General features: G+C 46.0%; 3 protein-coding genes across 3 annotated transcripts; 1 reads left to right on the forward strand and 2 right to left on the reverse strand.

The window, feature by feature from the left end:
• Positions 1-5372: 5372 nt before the first annotated feature.
• On the reverse strand, positions 5373-5783 carry LOC136162302 (histone H3). The gene has a single exon (XM_065927051.1). The coding sequence runs from the start codon at positions 5781-5783 to the stop codon at positions 5373-5375; it is 411 nt and encodes a 136-aa protein (XP_065783123.1).
• A 936-nt stretch (positions 5784-6719) lies between these two features.
• LOC136162318 (histone H2A type 2-A) lies at positions 6720-7265 on the reverse strand. Its single transcript, XM_065927053.1, has one exon. It carries the CDS (start codon positions 7222-7224, stop codon positions 6832-6834), a length of 393 nt encoding a protein of 130 aa, XP_065783125.1. The 5' UTR covers positions 7225-7265; the 3' UTR covers positions 6720-6831.
• A 269-nt stretch (positions 7266-7534) lies between these two features.
• On the forward strand, positions 7535-8455 carry LOC136162335 (histone H2B type 2-E). Its single transcript, XM_065927054.1, has one exon. It carries the CDS (start codon positions 7578-7580, stop codon positions 7956-7958), a length of 381 nt encoding a protein of 126 aa, XP_065783126.1. The 5' UTR covers positions 7535-7577; the 3' UTR covers positions 7959-8455.
• The last annotated feature ends 13472 nt before the right edge of the window (positions 8456-21927 follow it).

Below are 21927 nucleotides of genomic sequence, written 5' to 3' on the forward strand. Positions count from 1 at the left end.
AAACGTCACAGGGCTGAAGTCTACAGACTAAACAATAGGCTTACACAGGAGGGGCACATATCTGGACAGAGAAAGGGTTTTGCCAAGTCATGGAAGTAGCTGGGAATTGAAGACACTGGACAGGGCCAGAATAAACTTATGCAACTTCTGCTTACTGAACCAGGGAAAACTGTTTTTTGGAACTCAGGAAAAACCTTGGAGGCTAAAGCCTTCCTACAAACAAGAGGTCGGTGGGCACAGGAGGAGGTGGCTGGCTCCGGAAGGCCCTACAGGGTCCTGCTTGGTTTCACTAGGCAAATAGCTAGGTAACATCTAATTAAACCTATATATAAGGTGGTTTATCTTTATAATTTTGTTTCAATTTTCTAAATTGCTAATAATAGCATTATAATCTTTTCTAGGGTTTATTTTGACTCACACACTGCTTGCCACTTTACGGGAACTGTTTCTTTAAATAATTTCAAACACCACCACCAGGCTAGTCCCATTATCTCCATTTTACAGATGAGGAACTGAGGCCTGGTGAGATGAAGCATCTTGCCACAGTCATGCAGGTAGTAAGAGAGAGAACCAGGACTCAAAGTCACGTCTGGGGCCTTGCACTTAGCCTCTGCCTCTCTGTACTGACTCTTGATGTGTGGGTTCCATTCTGAAGGTAATGGGGTGGAGGGCATGGAAAGACTGTACAGCACACGAGGGACAAGCTCAGCTCTGGCATTGGGTGGAGGTTTTTCTCCACTTAATGATAGGAGACAGATGGAGACTGGGTAAGCAGGTGAAGATTCCGCTGAAGCAGTGGGGCCATCAACCTGGTGTTCAATCATGCAGCCTCTGGCATTTCCCCTCCCAGCTTCCAGTATGTGCCCTTTACTTGGTGTTTCTTGCTTCATGTGAACTTTGGAGCCCCAGTGCCTTGGTCAGAATCCCTTGCCCTAGCTGTGAGAACTTGGGCAAAATACTCAAAGCTGCCTAGTCTAAAATGAGAATAAACTGTTTACTTCCCTTGCAGGGTTGTCTTGGTGATTAAAAGAGATACAAAACATAAAGCATAGTCAGAGTCCCTGTGATGACCATCTTTGCCTCTTTGGGACACTCTCTTCCGGTGGCCCTCTTGTTTTTCTGGCTGTTCTGTCTCTTGATGTTCTCTTCATCTCTGAGCCCCATCACTGCTCCTCCTTGCCTGTCTTCTCTTCTGACTCCTGGGTGCATGAGTGCTAAGTCACTTCAGTCTGACTCTTTACAACCCTATGGGCTGTGGCCTACTTGGCTCCTCTGTCCATGTAGATCTCATCTAATTCTCTTCCTCCTATTATCCTTATTTATCTCCTAAGGACTTCCCCCAGAGTAGCTCCAGCTGAGCCCCTTTGCTGATGAAATTAATATTCCTAACTCCCGGTGAATGTACTCTAGATGGATAATCGGAATCTCAGCTTTAATGTTGCAAAGGACTTACTGCAGCTTTTTGGTTCCAAAAGCAATTTCTTCTCCCTAAATTCTCCACCTCAGTGAAATCTACCATTATCTCCTGGCTTCTCAAGTCAAGGAGAGGCTCCTCCCTCTCTTGCATTCTCCAAATACCTCTATCACCAAATATTATCAAATTTACTTTCTATAATTCCCTCAAGTCCATCATTTTATCTCTGTCCACTCTTAGCCACTGCCTTAGCTGAGGCCACCGTCAGCTCTGATTAAAGGACCCAAAGTCCAACAAACAAGCCAATGCCATGGCCAACTTTTTCTGAAAACATGCTGGACATGATGAAACTTTTAAAAATAATGTGAATTGATTTTTGCTTGAGTTTCTTTTTTGTCATCTGAAATTGGGAAATTATTTAAGTACCTAAAATAATAAAATTTTGATATTGCCATTAAAAATATTGGGTACTACTTCACCCTAGTTTTGCAAACAATGAAGACATTCCAAAAGTTTTCTATTAGGCTTAGGAAGTTTGACCTTCACAGAATAGCGGTAGGAATGTCAACTTTGTCCTACTGCCCTAAAGGTATCAATGTTTGCTAAGTGGCTGTTGTGTCCTGCAACCCCATGAACTGTAGCCCGCCAGGCTCCTCTGGTCATGCAATTTCCCAGGAAAGAATACTAGAGCAGGTTGCCATTTCCTACTCCAGTGGATCTTCCTCACCCAGGGATGGAAACTGTGTCCCTTGCATCTCCTGCATGATAAGTGGATTCTTTACTACTGAGCCAAAGCTGTCACTAAAATGTCTGTGGCAGTTTGGGAAGCCCTGAAGACACTGGAGAATTCCTCAGTCCTCCTAGAACATGCTCACAGTGAGAACCAGATTCTGTTGTCATAAGCTTGTGGGGCAAATCCCCAAGACGGCTGCTGATTGGTGAGGCCGTAGTGTCTTGCCGAGGCCTGACCCTCTACTGGGTGAAAAGGATTGGGTCAGACAGGTCTCGCTTTCTCAGAAAGTGAGTGTGCAGACATCAGTTTGCACTGCCTGTTGTTTCTTGGCCTTATGTAAGGACAGGGGGCTTAGAGAGCGGAACAGAGTACACTTCCAGAGTCGAGGCCCAGAGCCCCATTATGTAGCGGCCCTGAAGAGAGATCAATTACTCAGACAAGACCCTGCCCTTAAGGAGTTCACGTGTGACAAGAAACCAGGAAACAGCAACCAGGGATGGCCTCCCCTTCTCCACCAGCAAGAGACCAGTGCTCCTCCCTCTCTTTCACCATTCTCCATTCACACCCTGTAACTGTTGAGTTTGGTCAGTGAGCACTCCACTGTTGTTGCAGAAGTAACAGCGGTTGTTAGAAAAATGAAGAGGGCAGGACAGATATTTCTGAGAAGCTAGGAACCCCTGAACTGCCTTAGCCATGAGAGATGCCCCCAGACTGACCCCAAATTTCAGGTCCACGGGGAGATCTTAGATACCTGCTTTAAAATCTGATATATTAATAGTATTACTTCAGGAAATATGATCCTTGGGAGGAAAAAGCCCTGACATGGACATCTATACACTCAGGGGTCTGCTCAGCCATTAATGGCTCAGACGTGCTGGAAAGTCACTCACTGTCTGAGAACTTCAGGCTGTAACTTTGCAAACAAATGTCAGTGGATGAGATGCTGGGTGCACACAGGCCACCCCTACCCAGCCCCGAGTCACTGGTGCTTCTGCTTATATCTCATAAAACACAGATCCTGAGAAACCCATCTTGCAGCGTTGGTCTGAGTAGGGAATGAGACCCTGTGTCTGTATTCATTTCCTAGGGCAGCCATAACAAAATACCACAGTCTGGGTGCCTTAAACATCTTAACTTTATTTTCTCACAGTTCAAAAGGTTAGAAGTTCAAGATCAAAATGTCAACAGGGGTACTTCCCTGGTGATCCAGTGGTTAACAATCCACCTTGCAATGCAGGGGATACAGGTTCGATCCCTGGTTGGAGAACTAAGATCCCACACGCTTTGCCACAACTAAGACTCAATGTAGCCAAGTAAATGAAATAAATGAACAAATTAATAGAAAAAGATATCAGCTGGCTTGATTTCTTCTGAGACCTGTCTCTTTGGCTTGCAGACGGCTGCCTTCTTGTGTCCTCACAAGACTGTCCCTCTGCTGTGTCCTGATCCCCTTCTCTCATACAGATACCAATAATTGGATTAGCACCTATCTTAATGACACCATTTTAATCTTAATCACCACTTTAGAGGTCCTGTCCCCAAGTAGAGGAGTTAGGGCCTCGACATATGAATGGGTGGGTGGGGGACACAATTCAGCTCATAACAGGGCCTTTTCTGAAAATCTTTGTGAGCCTGGGGCTAAAAACTGGGTACCTGCTGTCAGAAGCTACAGTCCACTCTGCTCTTCTTTGCCCTCCCCCAACCCCAACTCCTTGCAAGGGGCAAAAGTTTTCGACAGTGTGTCTACTTCAATTTCTCTTCCCCTCAGTGCATTTTCATTCATCTCTGGTAATGCTTTTACCAACTGTGCTGAGACACAAACCCCCCGAACTCTGACCTCTTCAGGTGCAAACAGGCCATACTCAAGGTTAGAAATAGGTGGCTTCTGAGTCTCGCATGGACTCTGCTCTCCAGCCCCCGAGGTGAACAGCTTTGTTCCTAAAAGACAGTAAGAGACCTTAGACTTCTGCTGTCATGTGGTGCAGGAATCCACTCCTCTGAGGCAACGTCAAATCTCTGCTCTCAAATCTTGGGGCCGGGGGATGGGTGCAAGGGAGAGGCTCTGTTCTGCCTTCCACTGGTTCAGTGCTGCCGTAAGCTTCAATTCCGAGAACCTTGAGCTGAATAACTTCTCAAATAAATAAACAGAGCTCAGGCCTGTGCACCTCAGGATGTCTCCAGGAAGAATCCGTCTCCTGCTGTGGAGTGGGGAAAAATACCGACAAGACCTAGATTAGTGGTCTTGTAGTGGTCAGGTAGTGACCTAGATTACGGTGGCCCACGAACCCCGGTCCATTCATCCTCTTCCCCTCGATGTTCCTTCGGGCAGGTCAAACCCACTAGACTGTCCGAACTGCATGCCCGGCCGGAGACATAAGATCCTTCTCCATCCTTTGGTCTATTCCAGCACAAAGCTAGTGGTACTTGTCTGAGTTGGGTTGGTATTTGAAAGGAACAAGGTCAAGGACTTAAAATACCAGGCAAAATCGTTCAGGCTTGCGCGGGAATCATGAGAGGAGTAAGGGGATGAATAGCATCCGCTAATATTTTCCCTGAGGGAAGTCCTGGCATAACTGACATTTAACCTGCAGCCAGGGTCAGGAATGCCGCACTTTACGACGCAGAAATGGGCCTGGACCGAGGAGGCGATTTCACTCCCTCCCAAGCTGGAGATCCACGCCGGCGGGAGGGGCCCTTTCCGGCGCGGGAGAGGTCAGATCTGCGCCCGGCTCTCAGCCGCCTAAAGAGCCAGCCCGGCCCACTCTAGCCCGCAAATCTTGAATCGCTCCGCCTCGTCTCAACTCGCTTCCCCGGCCCCCACCCACGCTCCCGGGACAAATTCCAGTTCTGGGCTACAGCTCAGCTCCAAGACTCCCCAGAGCACGAACCTACCGGACGTCTTGGGCGCGCCCAAGGAAGCGGCGGCAACCCGCCAGCGCAGACAAGCACACTGACCCAACTCTGCAGTTACTGACACTCGGGAAGGCAGCAGCAAGCAGGGGTTTAGACCGTACAACTGGCCTTTAGCCTGTTTATCTGCTGGGAGTCCAGTGCTTGGCGCGCTCTAAGGTCCTCCCGTCTTGAGCGCGCCCTAACGCTCGCGGAGTAGGCGAAGGCCTGCCGAGAGAGGGCGGACAAGCGACACAGCCTCTTTCAAGTGTAGTCGTGGGTGGCTCTGAAAAGAGCCTTTGGATTTGATGGAACCTCGAGCCGAGCGCACACTACTTAAGCCCGCTCCCCGCGGATGCGGCGAGCCAGCTGGATGTCTTTGGGCATGATGGTCACGCGCTTGGCGTGGATGGCGCACAGGTTCGTGTCCTCAAACAGCCCCACCAGGTAGGCCTCGCTCGCCTCCTGCAGCGCCATCACGGCCGAGCTCTGGAAGCGCAGGTCCGTCTTGAAGTCCTGCGCGATCTCGCGCACCAGCCGTTGGAACGGCAGCTTGCGGATCAGCAGCTCGGTCGACTTCTGGTAGCGCCGGATCTCCCGCAGGGCCACGGTGCCCGGCCGGTAGCGGTGCGGCTTCTTGACGCCGCCCGTGGCCGGCGCGCTCTTGCGAGCCGCCTTGGTGGCCAGCTGCTTCCGCGGGGCCTTGCCACCGGTCGACTTGCGGGCAGTCTGCTTTGTACGAGCCATAGCGAACCAAGACGCGGACTTACGGGAGCTGCGCCGCGCAGGGAGAGTAACCAGGGGTGCGGCCGCTGCAGCAGTCTTTATAGGCACAGTCTTTTTCCCAGTTGGGCGGGACACTACTTGAAAGTCCCGCGCTGGCTATCCATTGGCTGGGGCGTCCTCGTCTTTGGCGCCACTGATTGGCTTGGGCCGACTCCTCCCTACGCCGCCCCACCCCCGGCCCATCCGCCTCCCTTTCTACTTTCCCGTTTGCCTAGTTTTTCCTCTCCTCGGTTTTTCATTTATTTCAGGGTGAGAGTCATCATATTTGAGAGCAGCTGTGACAATGTTCCTTCTCAGTCCCTTAGAACACACTACTTGCGATACCCTCTTCTTTTCTACGCTAACTCCCAAACTGAAACTCGACCTTCTGTTTGCAGCACCCCCGCCCCCAGCACCCTGAACGCAGTGTTACTTTTCAAGGGGTCCCCTGGCCTGGCTGGCCGGCCGGCCGGATCTTGTTTTCCCCCTTTCGGTGCTTTAAAGGTCGGAAAGTTATCCCCCCGCGGCAGGGCGCGAGATTCCGTTTCCAAAAGCCTCCACCGCTAAGGCATCTTTACCCCTTTAAGACAGTAGACTGAAGTCAAAAGCCCAAGTCCGCCATCGTCCTCAAATCTGCCCGCTTCCTTAAGAGACTGAGGTGTCCGAGATGTATGCGTGTGTGACGGAACATCCCGCTGGTACTTAGACCTCAAGTTGGGCAAAGGCCTGGGGAACAACTGGTGTCAAGCACTAGACATCCGACTCCAAATACAAGCCGTCGCGGAGCACTTAGAACTGAAGCGACCGTGGCGCGCTCAAGTCTCCTACGTTCACCTGGGTTAAGCCCTAGGTTTTACGATCGACCACAGCCCAGGCTGGGCTTCCCCGTTTACTACCGACAAGGTTGGAATCGAGAAGTTACTGTTAACAACTCTTTATTTGAAAGCGTGGGTGGCTCTGAAAAGAGCCTTTTGATTTTACAGATGCGCTCTTCTACAGGAGCGCTAGGTAGGGCTTCCGGAGACCGGCCTCACTTGCCCTTTGCCTTGTGGTGGCTCTCGGTCTTCTTCGGGAGCAACACGGCCTGGATGTTGGGCAACACGCCGCCCTGGGCGATGGTGACCTTGCCCAACAGCTTGTTCAGCTCCTCGTCGTTGCGGATGGCCAGCTGCAGGTGACGAGGGATGATGCGCGTCTTCTTGTTGTCTCGCGCCGCATTGCCCGCCAGCTCCAGGATTTCGGCGGTCAGGTACTCCAGGACCGCCGCCATGTAGACGGGCGCGCCGGCCCCCACGCGCTCAGCGTAGTTGCCCTTGCGCAGCAGACGGTGCACCCGCCCTACCGGGAACTGCAAGCCTGCGCGGGACGAGCGCGACTTGGCCTTGGCACGGGCCTTGCCGCCTTGCTTGCCACGGCCAGACATCACAGCGCCACCCACTAACCGATGCTCCCGCCAAACGCCCGACAAAGTCGCCCTCCACGGCCTCGCTTCACCCTTTTATAGGCAGAACGGCGATTGTCTACGAAGCGCTTTGATTGGCTACGGCACATCTTCGGCCTCGTGACCAATAGGATAGCGCAGTCAGAATCCACTCATTTACATAACCTCGTCTCCCTCGCGAGAGAGCCACTGAAAACTCGCCAATCGCAACGGGGCGTGATCAGGACCTTAATTTGCCTACAGCCTCTACAAGTACCGAGTCGCTGCCGGCCAGCCCGAGTGCTGCCTGTTGTTGTCTGCGTTCCCGCTACGTTCGGCAGCTTGTGCTTGCCGTGATGCCTGAGCCGGCAAAATCCGCCCCCGCGCCCAAAAAGGGCTCCAAGAAAGCCGTCACTAAAGCCCAGAAAAAGGACGGAAAGAAGCGCAAGCGCAGCCGCAAGGAGAGCTATTCCATCTACGTGTACAAGGTGCTGAAGCAGGTGCACCCGGACACCGGCATCTCGTCCAAGGCCATGGGCATCATGAACTCGTTTGTCAACGACATCTTCGAGCGCATCGCGGGCGAAGCGTCGCGCTTGGCGCATTACAACAAGCGCTCGACCATCACGTCCCGGGAGATCCAGACGGCCGTGCGGCTGCTGCTGCCCGGCGAGCTGGCGAAGCACGCCGTGTCCGAGGGCACCAAGGCGGTCACCAAGTACACCAGCTCCAAGTGAGTCCCTGCCGGGACGCGGCGCTCGCGCGAGTCGCCCAGCCACTTGACGTTCTAAAGGTTCTTTTCAGAGCCACCCACCTTCTCAGGGGAAGAAGCTGTCATCTTTTTACTTCATTTTTGTTGTCTGTTACGGTACTTTTTTGTACCGCCGATTCTTTTGCTAGTAAGAACTGGCCTTTCTCTTAGGTGGAAGAGGAAGAACTCCGGATAGGACCAAGTTTTGTCGATCGGTCCAGAACTAGCTAGAGTAATCAATCGTTCACTCATGCAAGTAATTTACCTTTTCCAGTGAAACCGTGCGAGATGGGTGGTCAGTGTAAATCTACTAGGGGGAGGGGCTGCTGGAGTTGAGCATTAGTTACTTTACAGCAGATAAGAGTGGGTCAACTCTTGAGCTCAAAAACCAAATTTAATGTTACTTTAAAAAGCGATATTTTGATTCCATGCCCCAGCATGAATAGAAAACTTACAGTGCACCTGGTTATCTTGATTCCGTGTGTCCACTGAAAAATGCACAACCTGGGTTACTAATTGTGTTTTATTCAGTAATTTGTTGTGGACAACAACAAAAGTCCCCGTAGATGGACTTCCCTCGTGGTTTAGATGGTAAAGAATCCGCCTGCAGGGCAGGAGACCTGGGTTTGATTGCCTGGGTTGGGAAGATCCCCTGGAGAAGGGAATGGCTACCCGCTCCGGTATTCTTTCTTGCGCAATGCTATGGGCAGAGGAGGCTGGCAGACTCCAGCCCACGGGGTGGCAAAAGCTCAGACACAACTGAGCAAGTAACTCTCCTAAGCCCGGGAGACAGCCTTTCAAATAGCGAGCACTGAGGGGCTGTTTGGAGGAGATAAGGGAGGAACCAGAATATATAGCAGTTTTGCAAAAACAAACCAGGTAGTTGAATATTCATCAGAAATTTCGGCTAAAGAAAAAAAACCTCAATGAATTTAGCAGTTCTTTATTATGTGTATGGAAAGTTGGAAGAGCAGGCTGACTGACATCATTCCTTGATAACACACTTTCACTATCTAGGACCAGTATCCTGTTTTTCTCCATCCTGAATCCCAGGATGACTAGGGTGGCTGCAGTGGCTGATGGCTTAATGGCCACATCCTTTGATTACAGACATGGCAGGTGACATTTTTCATCCAGACATAGTTCAAGTAATTTCTAATCTACACACACTTGTTGTCTCACTTTGCTGTTCCTTTCAGATGCCTACACTGAAGTCAATATTTTGCCCAAATTCTAGATATTAAGCAATACTGTCAGAATAAGGTAATACAAAAGCCACTGTTACCCATAGTAAATCCACCACCACCCCCTCCCCCAGATGTTGATACCAACACAATTCCCTATAGTTGTAGTTTTGCTGTTTTATAATTTGGGTAAAGAAGCAAGAAGGAAAGAGGCTTTAGAGTCCTGGATTTCAAGAACCTGGGCCTGCCAATCCTAAAATGTGCTCCAGAGACTTTATCCAGCAGCTTTTTGTTGTTGTTGTTAAACCTACTTAACCTTAAAAATACTTGCCCCTTCCCTGGAACAATTCCCTCCTCTGAAAACAGAGACACCAAAAATGAGAGAATAAAGGCCCTCACCTTTTTTTAGACTAGATGGCTAAAAAGCAGTGTTTCCTAAAAACACTTCAAAGGCCATTAGATCTTTAATTTTATCTATCTACCCATCAAAACCTACATACTTCCACTGAATCCAAATCTCCAGGCCTTGGTGGGGGGGCAAGGATGAACAGTCTACGGAACACGTCAAGTAATTCAAATGTTTGATAACCACTGACAGATTAGTTAGGAGATTCCCATATTGCCTGGGAAGAACTTGTCCAGTTTGCAGTGCCCACCCTAGACATTTTCTTTCTTTTTTCCTAATTGTCCTTTCCCAGAATTGTTTGTAAAGCGACATGCACAACTAGTTTCATTTATTCCCTCATTAATACAGAGTACCAAATATTGCATAGAACTTAACATTTTCTGCCTTTACTAGGGTTTAAAAACACATTTTAAGGAGGTCAAATGAGAACAGAAGATAAAGTACTGCAAGGTATAAAGGTGAAACTTCCTGGGGGGCCCGGGGGGAGGGGGGATGTTAAGCACACTGCAAGCACCCTTTTGTTCATTTTTTCTTATGTATGTACATAAAATCCCAAATACTGTCTTCCATCCGGCATGATTTTCATTACCTCTCATCTGTCCCACCCAATCAAAAGCAGGTAACTTGTGTCCTTGTTATTGTACTAAATCCCTACTTTCTTCCATCCCAGAAAACATTTCCTTGCTTTTGACCTGCCTTGCTTGGATCTACTGAGAGATGAGGCAGGTTGCCTGGAGCTTGAAAAGTTCAGGTAAAGCACGGCAATGTGGAGGAAAAACAGAAAGATGATAGGGGAAAGTTTGAGTTTACAGGATAAAAATAAAACAAAAATCTTCTAAGAGGCATGCAGGATGTTGGGTAGATAACCTAATTATAAGTGGGTGAGATAATGGTCAGTATTTGGTTCTGAGGACTCAAAATATGAATAGGAAAGCAGAATACAACTGGTCTGAAACATGGAGAAATCCAAGACTCAGTGCAACTTTATTACCCGTCAATCGATAGTTCCCTTTAGCACCAGCAGGACACTCACAAGTGTGAAAGCAAAACTGACACATTGTCTAGGTTCCTTTATGAGTATTCGTGCATGTCACGTCTCACAATATGGGAGAGGGAAAACATTCATACTGAGATAAATACTAACAAAACAAGCAATAAAACAGCAATAAACAGAAAACGTCCCTGTCTATATAAAACTACATTCTAGTTGTTGGATGCTGAGAATAAGCGAAAGAAGGAAAAGTATAATAGTATATTTAGGAGGTTATCTGTACAGCAGAATATTGAGTTTGGATGACAGATCTGATCAGTTAGTATTTGAACAGAGGCCTGAATGAAAAAAAGTGAGCCATGGGATAACTTAGAGAGGTGTATTCTCAGAACAAAGACCCTGAGGGAGGTATAAGTCTGAGAAGAAGTTCAAAGAATAAGCAGGGCCACTGAGGCTGAAGCACAGTGAGCAAAGGAAAGATGTGCAGGGAGACAGGATCAGAAAGGTAGTTGAGGGTCAGATGGTGTGTGCCATTGAGAGGCCTCCCAGGCCACTGGGAAGATTTTGTCTTTAATTTGAAGTTAAGTTGGAGTGCCTTTGGAGAGAGTTCCATCATGAGAGAGTTCCATGACATTATTTGACTCATGCTAAAGCTCACCCAGGATACTATGTTGAAAAACAGACTAGAGGAGAGGGAGAGAGTAGAGGCAGGAAGGATATCAAAGAGGCTACAGTAACAGCTCAGGAGAGAGATGGGTGGTAGCCATGGAGATAGTGAGAAGCAGTCAGGATATATATATTTTTTTCATTTATTTTTATTCATGAGAGTGGTAATCTTTATTTTTTTTTCATTCAAGATATATTTTAAATGAAATTGATGAATTGTATGTAGGTTATGACTGAAAGAGAGGAGTCAGGGATTAATTGCAGGTTCTTGGACTGAGCACTTGGAAAGAGCTGCAACTTACTGATAAAGGCGGCAAATAGGTTTGGAGGGGGAAAGCCTAGAGTAATATCTTGGGCAAAATGTTGAGATTCCTGGTTGCTATCCAAGTGGCAATATCAAATAAGAAATATCAAATTCCCAAGTTGGGAATATGAAATATGAGAATCTGGAGTTCAGGGAAGAGAAAGGGGTAGATTCTAAACTCCCACTTCTTGCTCGTTTATAGTGTTCTACCCTTTCTTTCCTGGAGTAGGAAATGGCAACCCACTCCACTGTTCTTGCCTGGAGAATGCCCTTGGACAGGAGCCTGGCAGGCTATAGTCCATGGGGTCTCAAGGAGTCAGACATGACTGACCAGCTAAGCAGAGCACCCTTTCTTTCGGGATGCTTTTAGAATCAATGTAACATGTCTAGATACATTTTTTCCCCCTCACATCTAACTTTGGTCTCAGTATTTCACTAAAATTTGGGCATATTTGGGAGCCCTATTCCACCTACCCCAGCTGTTGACTGTTGTTATGGATTGAACTGTGTCTCCCTAAAAGATACCCTGAAGTCTAACTCCCTGGTGCCTTAGAACGTGGCCTAATTTGAAAATGGGATCTTTGTAGATGTAATCAGTTAATAAGGTCCTTAAAGTGAAGTCGCTCAGTCGTGTCCAACTCTTTGGGACCCTGTGGACTGTAGCCCGCCAGGCTCCTCTGTCCAGGCAAGAATACTGGAGTGGGTTGCCATTTCCTTCTCCAGGGCATCTTCCCAACCCAGGGGTCGAACCCGGGTCTCCTGCATTGCAGGCAGACGCTTTATCCTCTGAGCCACCAGGGAAGCGGGATCTAATCCAATATGACTGATGTCCTTGAAATGTAGAAATGCACAAGAAGAAAACTGAGACAAATGGGGTTACGCTCTTGTAAACCAAAAGATACCTGGGGCTACCAGAAGCTGAAAGACAAGGAAGGATCCTGGCCAAGAGGGACAGGGCCCCGCCAGCATGTTGACTTTAAACTTCAGAATGATGACTGAGTACATTTCTGTTGTTTTAAGCCACTCAGTTTTGTGGGGCTTTGTTAATGGCAGTCCTAAGAAACCAATGCAAAACTAAAATTTTTAATAATAGAACTATATTATTTAATTTTAAATAAAATTTTACATTTTTAAAAATTCCTAGACATTCCTTCTTAACGGTAGTATTAATCTCTGGCCTGGTCAAAATACTGGTTTTAAAACTGGGACATTTAGTATAAATGTATAGTTCTATTTTCCCTTATCTGCCTCATTTGGCCTCTTTGAGACCTTCCAACGTAAAAGGTCTGTTGTCTTTCCTTTCGTCCTGGGGAACTATTTATTACTATTTCTCAAATGGTTCAAGATCCCAGCTAGTTTAAATAAGTATGTCATACAAACTGGCTTCACGGGATGTCCAAAAGTACAGCAGGGCTCAGAGGGTGGCTGAACTCCGTGAACGGCTCAGCTCTCCAATTCTCCCCCTCAGCGGTTGCGCTCCTGAGTGCTGTCTACAGTTATTCTTGCCTTCATACCCACATGACCTTCCATCTTGCTGCTGCTGCCTCTTGAAAGCTAAGGACTTATCTTTAACAAAAGATAAGAGCAATCTACATCCCCCTACTCCAGGGCACCTCTGAGCCACTATCTTATCTGCAGTGGCATTAGATTAGAAATACAGTGCAAAATGAATGTAATGCACTTGAATCATCCCCAAACCATCCCCCCTCCACCACTAGTCTGTGGAAAGAATTTTAGTCTTCCCCGAAATTGGTCTCTGGTGCTAAAAAGGTTGGGGAACCCCTGCCCTACTCAGTCCAGTTGCTGAAATGTTTGTGCTAACCAAACTGGTCTACATTTTTTGAGCTAATCAATGTGGAAACTGGTTGGGACTATGGTTAAACGAATCAGGCCAAGGTTAAGGACTGAGATAATAAGATCTCTTTTGGGGGGAACACACACTGGCAGTGATTCTCAAACCTGACTGCTCATTGGAGTCACCTGGGGAGCTTTTTAAAAATTCTAATGGGTGAAAGTGAAAGTTGCCCAGTCATGTCCCACCTTTGCGACCCCATGGACTATACAGTCCATGGAATTCTCTAGGCCAGAATACTGGAGTAGGTAGCCTTTCCCTTCTCCAGAGCTCCCAACGCAGGGATCGAACCCAGGTCTCTCACATTGCTGGTGGATTCTTTACCAGCTGAGCCGCAAGGGAAGACCTAAGTGAAGTGAAAGACGCTCAGTCGTGTGCGACTCTTTGCGACTGTACAGTCCATGGAATCCTCCAGGCCAGAATACTCGAGTGAGTAGCCTTTCTTTTCTCTAGGGGATCTTCCCAACTAATGGATGGCTATATTCTAAATCACTTAAATCGGAATTTCTGGGGATAGCACCAAAGACATCAGTGTTTCTAAGAGCCCTCCAGGTACAATGGGCAGTTGTTTTTGCCAAAAGTTTTCACTTTTGTCTCAGGTTCAAAGGATTTGTTAACAAAAAATAAGCCACTCATTATATACAAATAAATAATACAAAGATTAGAGAACTATCTAGCTTGCTTTCTATTTTTCCTTACATTTAATGTTAGCATATTGAAAGAGCAGAGGATACACCCCCAAATTGGGTTTTGACCAACATCCAGACCTAGTCAGCGCTGGGAAGTCCTGTGTCACAGAACATCTGGAGTCCCAGTTGGGAAAAGGTCCCAGGCAGTGTGTCCACTCCGTGGGTGAGACTGCAGTTCGGGGTTCCCACTTACAATCCCAGGACAGATATCATCATCAATCTGTGACCAAATTGCAAGCCTGGTTTCATGTTAATGCTCTTTGTTTGCTTACTTAACTTATATGCAGAGTACATCATGTGAAATGGGTCCAGGTTGGAATGGGTCCATCCATCCAGGCTGGATGAAGCACAAGCTGGAATCAAGATTGCCGGGAGACAGACAAATGACTAAGAAAGTTGTGGTACATAAGACGCAATGGAATACTTCTCAGCTATAAAAAAAAAAATAGTGCATTTGAGTCGGTTCTAATGAGGTGGATGAAACTGGAGCCCATTATACAGAATAAAGCCAGAAAGAAAAACACCAATATCGCATATTAATGCATGTCTGAGTCTTTGCAAGCCCATGGACTATACATGGAATTCTCCAGGCCAGAATACTTTAGCTAGTAGCCTTCTCCAGGGGATCTTCCCAATCCAGGGATCAAACCCAGGTCTCCTGCATTGCAGGCAGATTCTTTACCAGCTGAGCCACAAGGGAAGCCCAACAATACTGGTAATACTCTGAGGGTAGCTTATCCCTTCTCTGGGAGATCTTCCTGACCCAAGTATCAAACCAAGGTCTCCTGCATTGCAGGCGGAGCTTTACCCAACTGAGCTGTCAGGGAAGCCCAGTATAGTGGAGGTGGTGAGAGATGATGGGATTGAGATTATATTTGGGAGGTAGAACTGACAGGTTTGTTTGAAGAATAGGATTTGGATAGAAGCAAAACCCCTAATTTTTTGTCTTGAGCAACTGGGTGGTTGCTCAAGTGGTGCTGTTGATTTAGTAGATTGAAGGGAGATCCAGAATTCTGATTTAAGGTTGAGAAGGTTTTTGATATTCATTTGGATATATGGAGTTGGCAGTGTGAGAGATACATCTAGGGCCCAGTGAAGAAAACATAAACTTGCCTTTAAGAGTACCTATTTTTGACTGGGAAAAAAGTGCACAACCTGAACATTGAGAATTATATTTTATTTGGCAGACTTAGCTGAGGACTTAAACCTCTCAGCTCTGAGGAACTGTTCTATATATCCTGACTCCTCGCTTGCTCCTTTAGGAGTTTTTGTTGAAGGAATACATGGGTATACATGGGCATATATCCTTGGGGCTTTTCTGGTGTCTCTGATGGTAAAGAATCTGCCTGCAATGCAGGAGACCCGGGTTCGACCCATGATTCAGCAAGATCCCCTGGAGAAAGGAATGCCTAACCACCCCCGTATACTTGCCTGGAGAATTCCATGGGCAGCAGAATCTGGCGGGCTCAGTCCATAGCATTACAAACAGTTGGACACAACTGAGTGACTAACACTAAGGCTTAACTATGTAGGGACATTATCTTGTTTTGCTCTGTCCTGAATTCCCTCAGGTTGAACTGAAGGGACAGCTGCTGAGGCTGATGACTTTTTGGCCACAACATCCTTTGTTTACTGAAATGGCAGGTTACAGTCTTTGTGCATGCTGTAAACACAGCAGTGGAGATGAAGGTTATCACCTCAAAGTATTCTTCTTTAAAAAATTATTTGGCTGCCAAGGGTCTTAGTTGTGGCATGCAGGTTCTTTTGTTGTGGCACTCAAACTCTTAGTTGAAAGTATTCTTGTAGACTTTCATTTCTTCTTATGTGTTTCCTTAAAGTATTGTTCAAGACTTGATTTCTTATATTATGAAGTATAACTTAGTCAATAATATACATTATAGGGCTGCAACTACTACGTAGCATTTTTCTTCTGTTTCTCTAGTTGCATGCTGATTTTCATTAAGGAACTCACCTAATCCCTTATGTACGTAGTTCTCAAATTTGATTGCTGTTACAGAAATAAAATAGAAGTAGTCTTCTTCAGGCTTCAGAGGCAAAAGAGCAGAGCAGGCCTCTGATCTTGCTTCTAACCTGGCTGGACACTGCCCTGACTGGGAGTGACTGGAGGTGACTGCCTGCTATGAGTGCAAGACTTGCAGCACCTTAGATAAGATGGGGCAAGAACTTTGAGATTGTTGAGGGGGCCTGGCCAATCAAGCCCCAGACTTAACAACATTCCAACTTTTACAAGACAGAGTTTAGTTCAATACAGTTCAATCGCTCAGTCCTGTCCGACTCTTTGTGACCCCAAGGACTGCAGCACACCAACTCCTGGAGCTTGCTGAAATTCATGTCCATCCAACCATCTCATCCTCTGTTGTCCCCTTCTTCTGCCTTCAATCTTTCCCAGCGTCAGGGTCTTTTTCAATGAGTCAGTTCTTTGCATCAGGCAACCAAAGTATTGGAGCTTCAGCATCAGTCCTTCCAATGAATATTCAGGACTGATCTCCTTTAGGATGGACTGGTTGGATCTTCTTGCAGGCCAAGGAACTCTCAAGAGTCTTCTCCAACACCACAGTTCAAAAGCATCACTTCTTCAGCGCTCAGCTTTCTTTATGGTCCAACTCTCACATCCATACATGACTACTGGAAAAACCGTAGCTTTGACTAGATGGACCTTTGTTGGCAAAGTAATGTCTCTACTTCTTAATATGCTGCCTAGGTTTGTCATAGCTTTTCTTCCAAGGAGCAAGTGTCTTTTAATTTCATGGTTGCAGTCACCTTCTGCAGTGATTTTGGAGTCCAAGAAAAGAAAGTTTGTCACTGATTTCATTCTTTGCCCATCTATTTGCCATGAAGTGATGGGACCGTAATCTTCGTTTTTTGAATGTTGAGTTTTAAACCAGCTATCTCACTCTTCCTCTTTTCACTTTCATCAAGAGCCTCTTTAGTTCTTCTTCACTTTCTGCCATAAGAGTGATGTCATCTGGGTATCTGAGGTTATTGATATTTCTCCCAGCAATCTTTTTTTTAAATTAATTTATTTTAATTGGAGGCTAATTACTTTACAACATTGTGGTGGTTTTTGCCATAGACTGACATGAATCAGCCACAGGTGTACATATGTTCCCCCATCCGGAGGGCCCCTCCCAACACCCTCCCCATCTCATCCTTCTGGGTTGGCCCAGTGAACTGGCTTTGCGTGCCCTGCTTCATGCATCAAACTTGGACTGGTCATCTATTTCACATATGGTAATAACATGTTTCAAAGCTATTCTCTCAAATCATCCCACCCTCACCTCCGACTGAGTCCAAAAGTCTGTTCTTTACATCTGTATGTCTTTTGCATATAGGGTTGTCATACCATCTTTCTAAATTCCATATATATGCGTTAATATGCGATATTGGTGTTTTTCTTTCTGGCTTTATTCTGTATAATGGGCTCCAGTTTCATCCACCTCATTAGAACCGACTCAAATGCACTATTTTTTTTTTTATAGCTGAGAAGTATTCCATTGCGTCTTATGTACCACAACTTTCTTAGTCATTTGTCTGTCTCCCGGCAATCTTGATTCCAGCTTGTGCTTCATCCAGCCTGGATGGATGGACCCATTCCAACCTGGACCCATTTCACATGATGTACTCTGCATATAAGTTAAGTAAGCAAACAAAGAGCATTAACATGAAACCAGGCTTGCAATTTGGTCACAGATTGATGATGATATCTGTCCTGGGATTGTAAGTGGGAACCCCGAACTGCAGTCTCACCCACGGAGTGGACACACTGCCTGGGACCTTTTCCCAACTGGGACTCCAGATGTTCTGTGACACAGGACTTCCCAGCGCTGACTAGGTCTGGATGTTGGTCAAAACCCAATTTGGGGGTGTATCCTCTGCTCTTTCAATATGCTAACATTAAATGTAAGGAAAAATAGAAAGCAAGCTAGATAGTTCTCTAATCTTTGTATTATTTATTTGTATATAATGAGTGGCTTATTTTTTGTTAACAAATCCTTTGAACCTGAGACAAAAGTGAAAACTTTTGGCAAAAACAACTGCCCATTGTACCTGGAGGGCTCTTAGAAACACTGATGTCTTTGGTGCTATCCCCAGAAATTCCGATTTAAGTGATTTAGAATATAGCCATCCATTAGTTGGGAAGATCCCCTAGAGAAAAGAAAGGCTACTCACTCGAGTATTCTGGCCTGGAGGATTCCATGGACTGTACAGTCGCAAAGAGTCGCACACGACTGAGCGTCTTTCACTTCACTTAGGTCTTCCCTTGCGGCTCAGCTGGTAAAGAATCCACCAGCAATGTGAGAGACCTGGGTTCGATCCCTGCGTTGGGAGCTCTGGAGAAGGGAAAGGCTACCTACTCCAGTATTCTGGCCTAGAGAATTCCATGGACTGTATAGTCCATGGGGTCGCAAAGGTGGGACATGACTGGGCAACTTTCACTTTCACCCATTAGAATTTTTAAAAAGCTCCCCAGGTGACTCCAATGAGCAGTCAGGTTTGAGAATCACTGCCAGTGTGTGTTCCCCCCAAAAGAGATCTTATTATCTCAGTCCTTAACCTTGGCCTGATTCGTTTAACCATAGTCCCAACCAGTTTCCACATTGATTAGCTCAAAAAATGTAGACCAGTTTGGTTAGCACAAACATTTCAGCAACTGGACTGAGTAGGGCAGGGGTTCCCCAACCTTTTTAGCACCAGAGACCAATTTCGGGGAAGACTAAAATTCTTTCCACAGACTAGTGGTGGAGGGGGGATGGTTTGGGGATGATTCAAGTGCATTACATTCATTTTGCACTGTATTTCTAATCTAATGCCACTGCAGATAAGATAGTGGCTCAGAGGTGCCCTGGAGTAGGGGGATGTAGATTGCTCTTATCTTTTGTTAAAGATAAGTCCTTAGCTTTCAAGAGGCAGCAGCAGCAAGATGGAAGGTCATGTGGGTATGAAGGCAAGAATAACTGTAGACAGCACTCAGGAGCGCAACCGCTGAGGGGGAGAATTGGAGAGCTGAGCCGTTCACGGAGTTCAGCCACCCTCTGAGCCCTGCTGTACTTTTGGACATCCCGTGAAGCCAGTTTGTATGACATACTTATTTAAACTAGCTGGGATCTTGAACCATTTGAGAAATAGTAATAAATAGTTCCCCAGGACGAAAGGAAAGACAACAGACCTTTTACGTTGGAAGGTCTCAAAGAGGCCAAATGAGGCAGATAAGGGAAAATAGAACTATACATTTATACTAAATGTCCCAGTTTTAAAACCAGTATTTTGACCAGGCCAGAGATTAATACTACCGTTAAGAAGGAATGTCTAGGAATTTTTAAAAATGTAAAATTTTATTTAAAATTAAATAATATAGTTCTATTATTAAAAATTTTAGTTTTGCATTGGTTTCTTAGGACTGCCATTAACAAAGCCCCACAAAACTGAGTGGCTTAAAACAACAGAAATGTACTCAGTCATCATTCTGAAGTTTAAAGTCAACATGCTGGCGGGGCCCTGTCCCTCTTGGCCAGGATCCTTCCTTGTCTTTCAGCTTCTGGTAGCCCCAGGTATCTTTTGGTTTACAAGAGCGTAACCCCATTTGTCTCAGTTTTCTTCTTGTGCATTTCTACATTTCAAGGACATCAGTCATATTGGATTAGATCCCGCTTCCCTGGTGGCTCAGAGGATAAAGCGTCTGCCTGCAATGCAGGAGACCCGGGTTCGACCCCTGGGTTGGGAAGATGCCCTGGAGAAGGAAATGGCAACCCACTCCAGTATTCTTGCCTGGACAGAGGAGCCTGGCGGGCTACAGTCCACAGGGTCCCAAAGAGTTGGACACGACTGAGCGACTTCACTTTAAGGACCTTATTAACTGATTACATCTACAAAGATCCCATTTTCAAATTAGGCCACGTTCTAAGGCACCAGGGAGTTAGACTTCAGGGTATCTTTTAGGGAGACACAGTTCAATCCATAACAACAGTCAACAGCTGGGGTAGGTGGAATAGGGCTCCCAAATATGCCCAAATTTTAGTGAAATACTGAGACCAAAGTTAGATGTGAGGGGGAAAAAATGTATCTAGACATGTTACATTGATTCTAAAAGCATCCCGAAAGAAAGGGTGCTCTGCTTAGCTGGTCAGTCATGTCTGACTCCTTGAGACCCCATGGACTATAGCCTGCCAGGCTCCTGTCCAAGGGCATTCTCCAGGCAAGAACAGTGGAGTGGGTTGCCATTTCCTACTCCAGGAAAGAAAGGGTAGAACACTATAAACGAGCAAGAAGTGGGAGTTTAGAATCTACCCCTTTCTCTTCCCTGAACTCCAGATTCTCATATTTCATATTCCCAACTTGGGAATTTGATATTTCTTATTTGATATTGCCACTTGGATAGCAACCAGGAATCTCAACATTTTGCCCAAGATATTACTCTAGGCTTTCCCCCTCCAAACCTATTTGCCGCCTTTATCAGTAAGTTGCAGCTCTTTCCAAGTGCTCAGTCCAAGAACCTGCAATTAATCCCTGACTCCTCTCTTTCAGTCATAACCTACATACAATTCATCAATTTCATTTAAAATATATCTTGAATGAAAAAAAAATAAAGATTACCACTCTCATGAATAAAAATAAATGAAAAAAATATATATATCCTGACTGCTTCTCACTATCTCCATGGCTACCACCCATCTCTCTCCTGAGCTGTTACTGTAGCCTCTTTGATATCCTTCCTGCCTCTACTCTCTCCCTCTCCTCTAGTCTGTTTTTCAACATAGTATCCTGGGTGAGCTTTAGCATGAGTCAAATAATGTCATGGAACTCTCTCATGATGGAACTCTCTCCAAAGGCACTCCAACTTAACTTCAAATTAAAGACAAAATCTTCCCAGTGGCCTGGGAGGCCTCTCAATGGCACACACCATCTGACCCTCAACTACCTTTCTGATCCTGTCTCCCTGCACATCTTTCCTTTGCTCACTGTGCTTCAGCCTCAGTGGCCCTGCTTATTCTTTGAACTTCTTCTCAGACTTATACCTCCCTCAGGGTCTTTGTTCTGAGAATACACCTCTCTAAGTTATCCCATGGCTCACTTTTTTTCATTCAGGCCTCTGTTCAAATACTAACTGATCAGATCTGTCATCCAAACTCAATATTCTGCTGTACAGATAACCTCCTAAATATACTATTATACTTTTCCTTCTTTCGCTTATTCTCAGCATCCAACAACTAGAATGTAGTTTTATATAGACAGGGACGTTTTCTGTTTATTGCTGTTTTATTGCTTGTTTTGTTAGTATTTATCTCAGTATGAATGTTTTCCCTCTCCCATATTGTGAGACGTGACATGCACGAATACTCATAAAGGAACCTAGACAATGTGTCAGTTTTGCTTTCACACTTGTGAGTGTCCTGCTGGTGCTAAAGGGAACTATCGATTGACGGGTAATAAAGTTGCACTGAGTCTTGGATTTCTCCATGTTTCAGACCAGTTGTATTCTGCTTTCCTATTCATATTTTGAGTCCTCAGAACCAAATACTGACCATTATCTCACCCACTTATAATTAGGTTATCTACCCAACATCCTGCATGCCTCTTAGAAGATTTTTGTTTTATTTTTATCCTGTAAACTCAAACTTTCCCCTATCATCTTTCTGTTTTTCCTCCACATTGCCGTGCTTTACCTGAACTTTTCAAGCTCCAGGCAACCTGCCTCATCTCTCAGTAGATCCAAGCAAGGCAGGTCAAAAGCAAGGAAATGTTTTCTGGGATGGAAGAAAGTAGGGATTTAGTACAATAACAAGGACACAAGTTACCTGCTTTTGATTGGGTGGGACAGATGAGAGGTAATGAAAATCATGCCGG

Source organism: Muntiacus reevesi, chromosome 1 (genome assembly GCF_963930625.1).
Source record: "Muntiacus reevesi chromosome 1, mMunRee1.1, whole genome shotgun sequence".
NCBI lineage: Eukaryota > Metazoa > Chordata > Mammalia > Artiodactyla > Cervidae > Muntiacus > Muntiacus reevesi.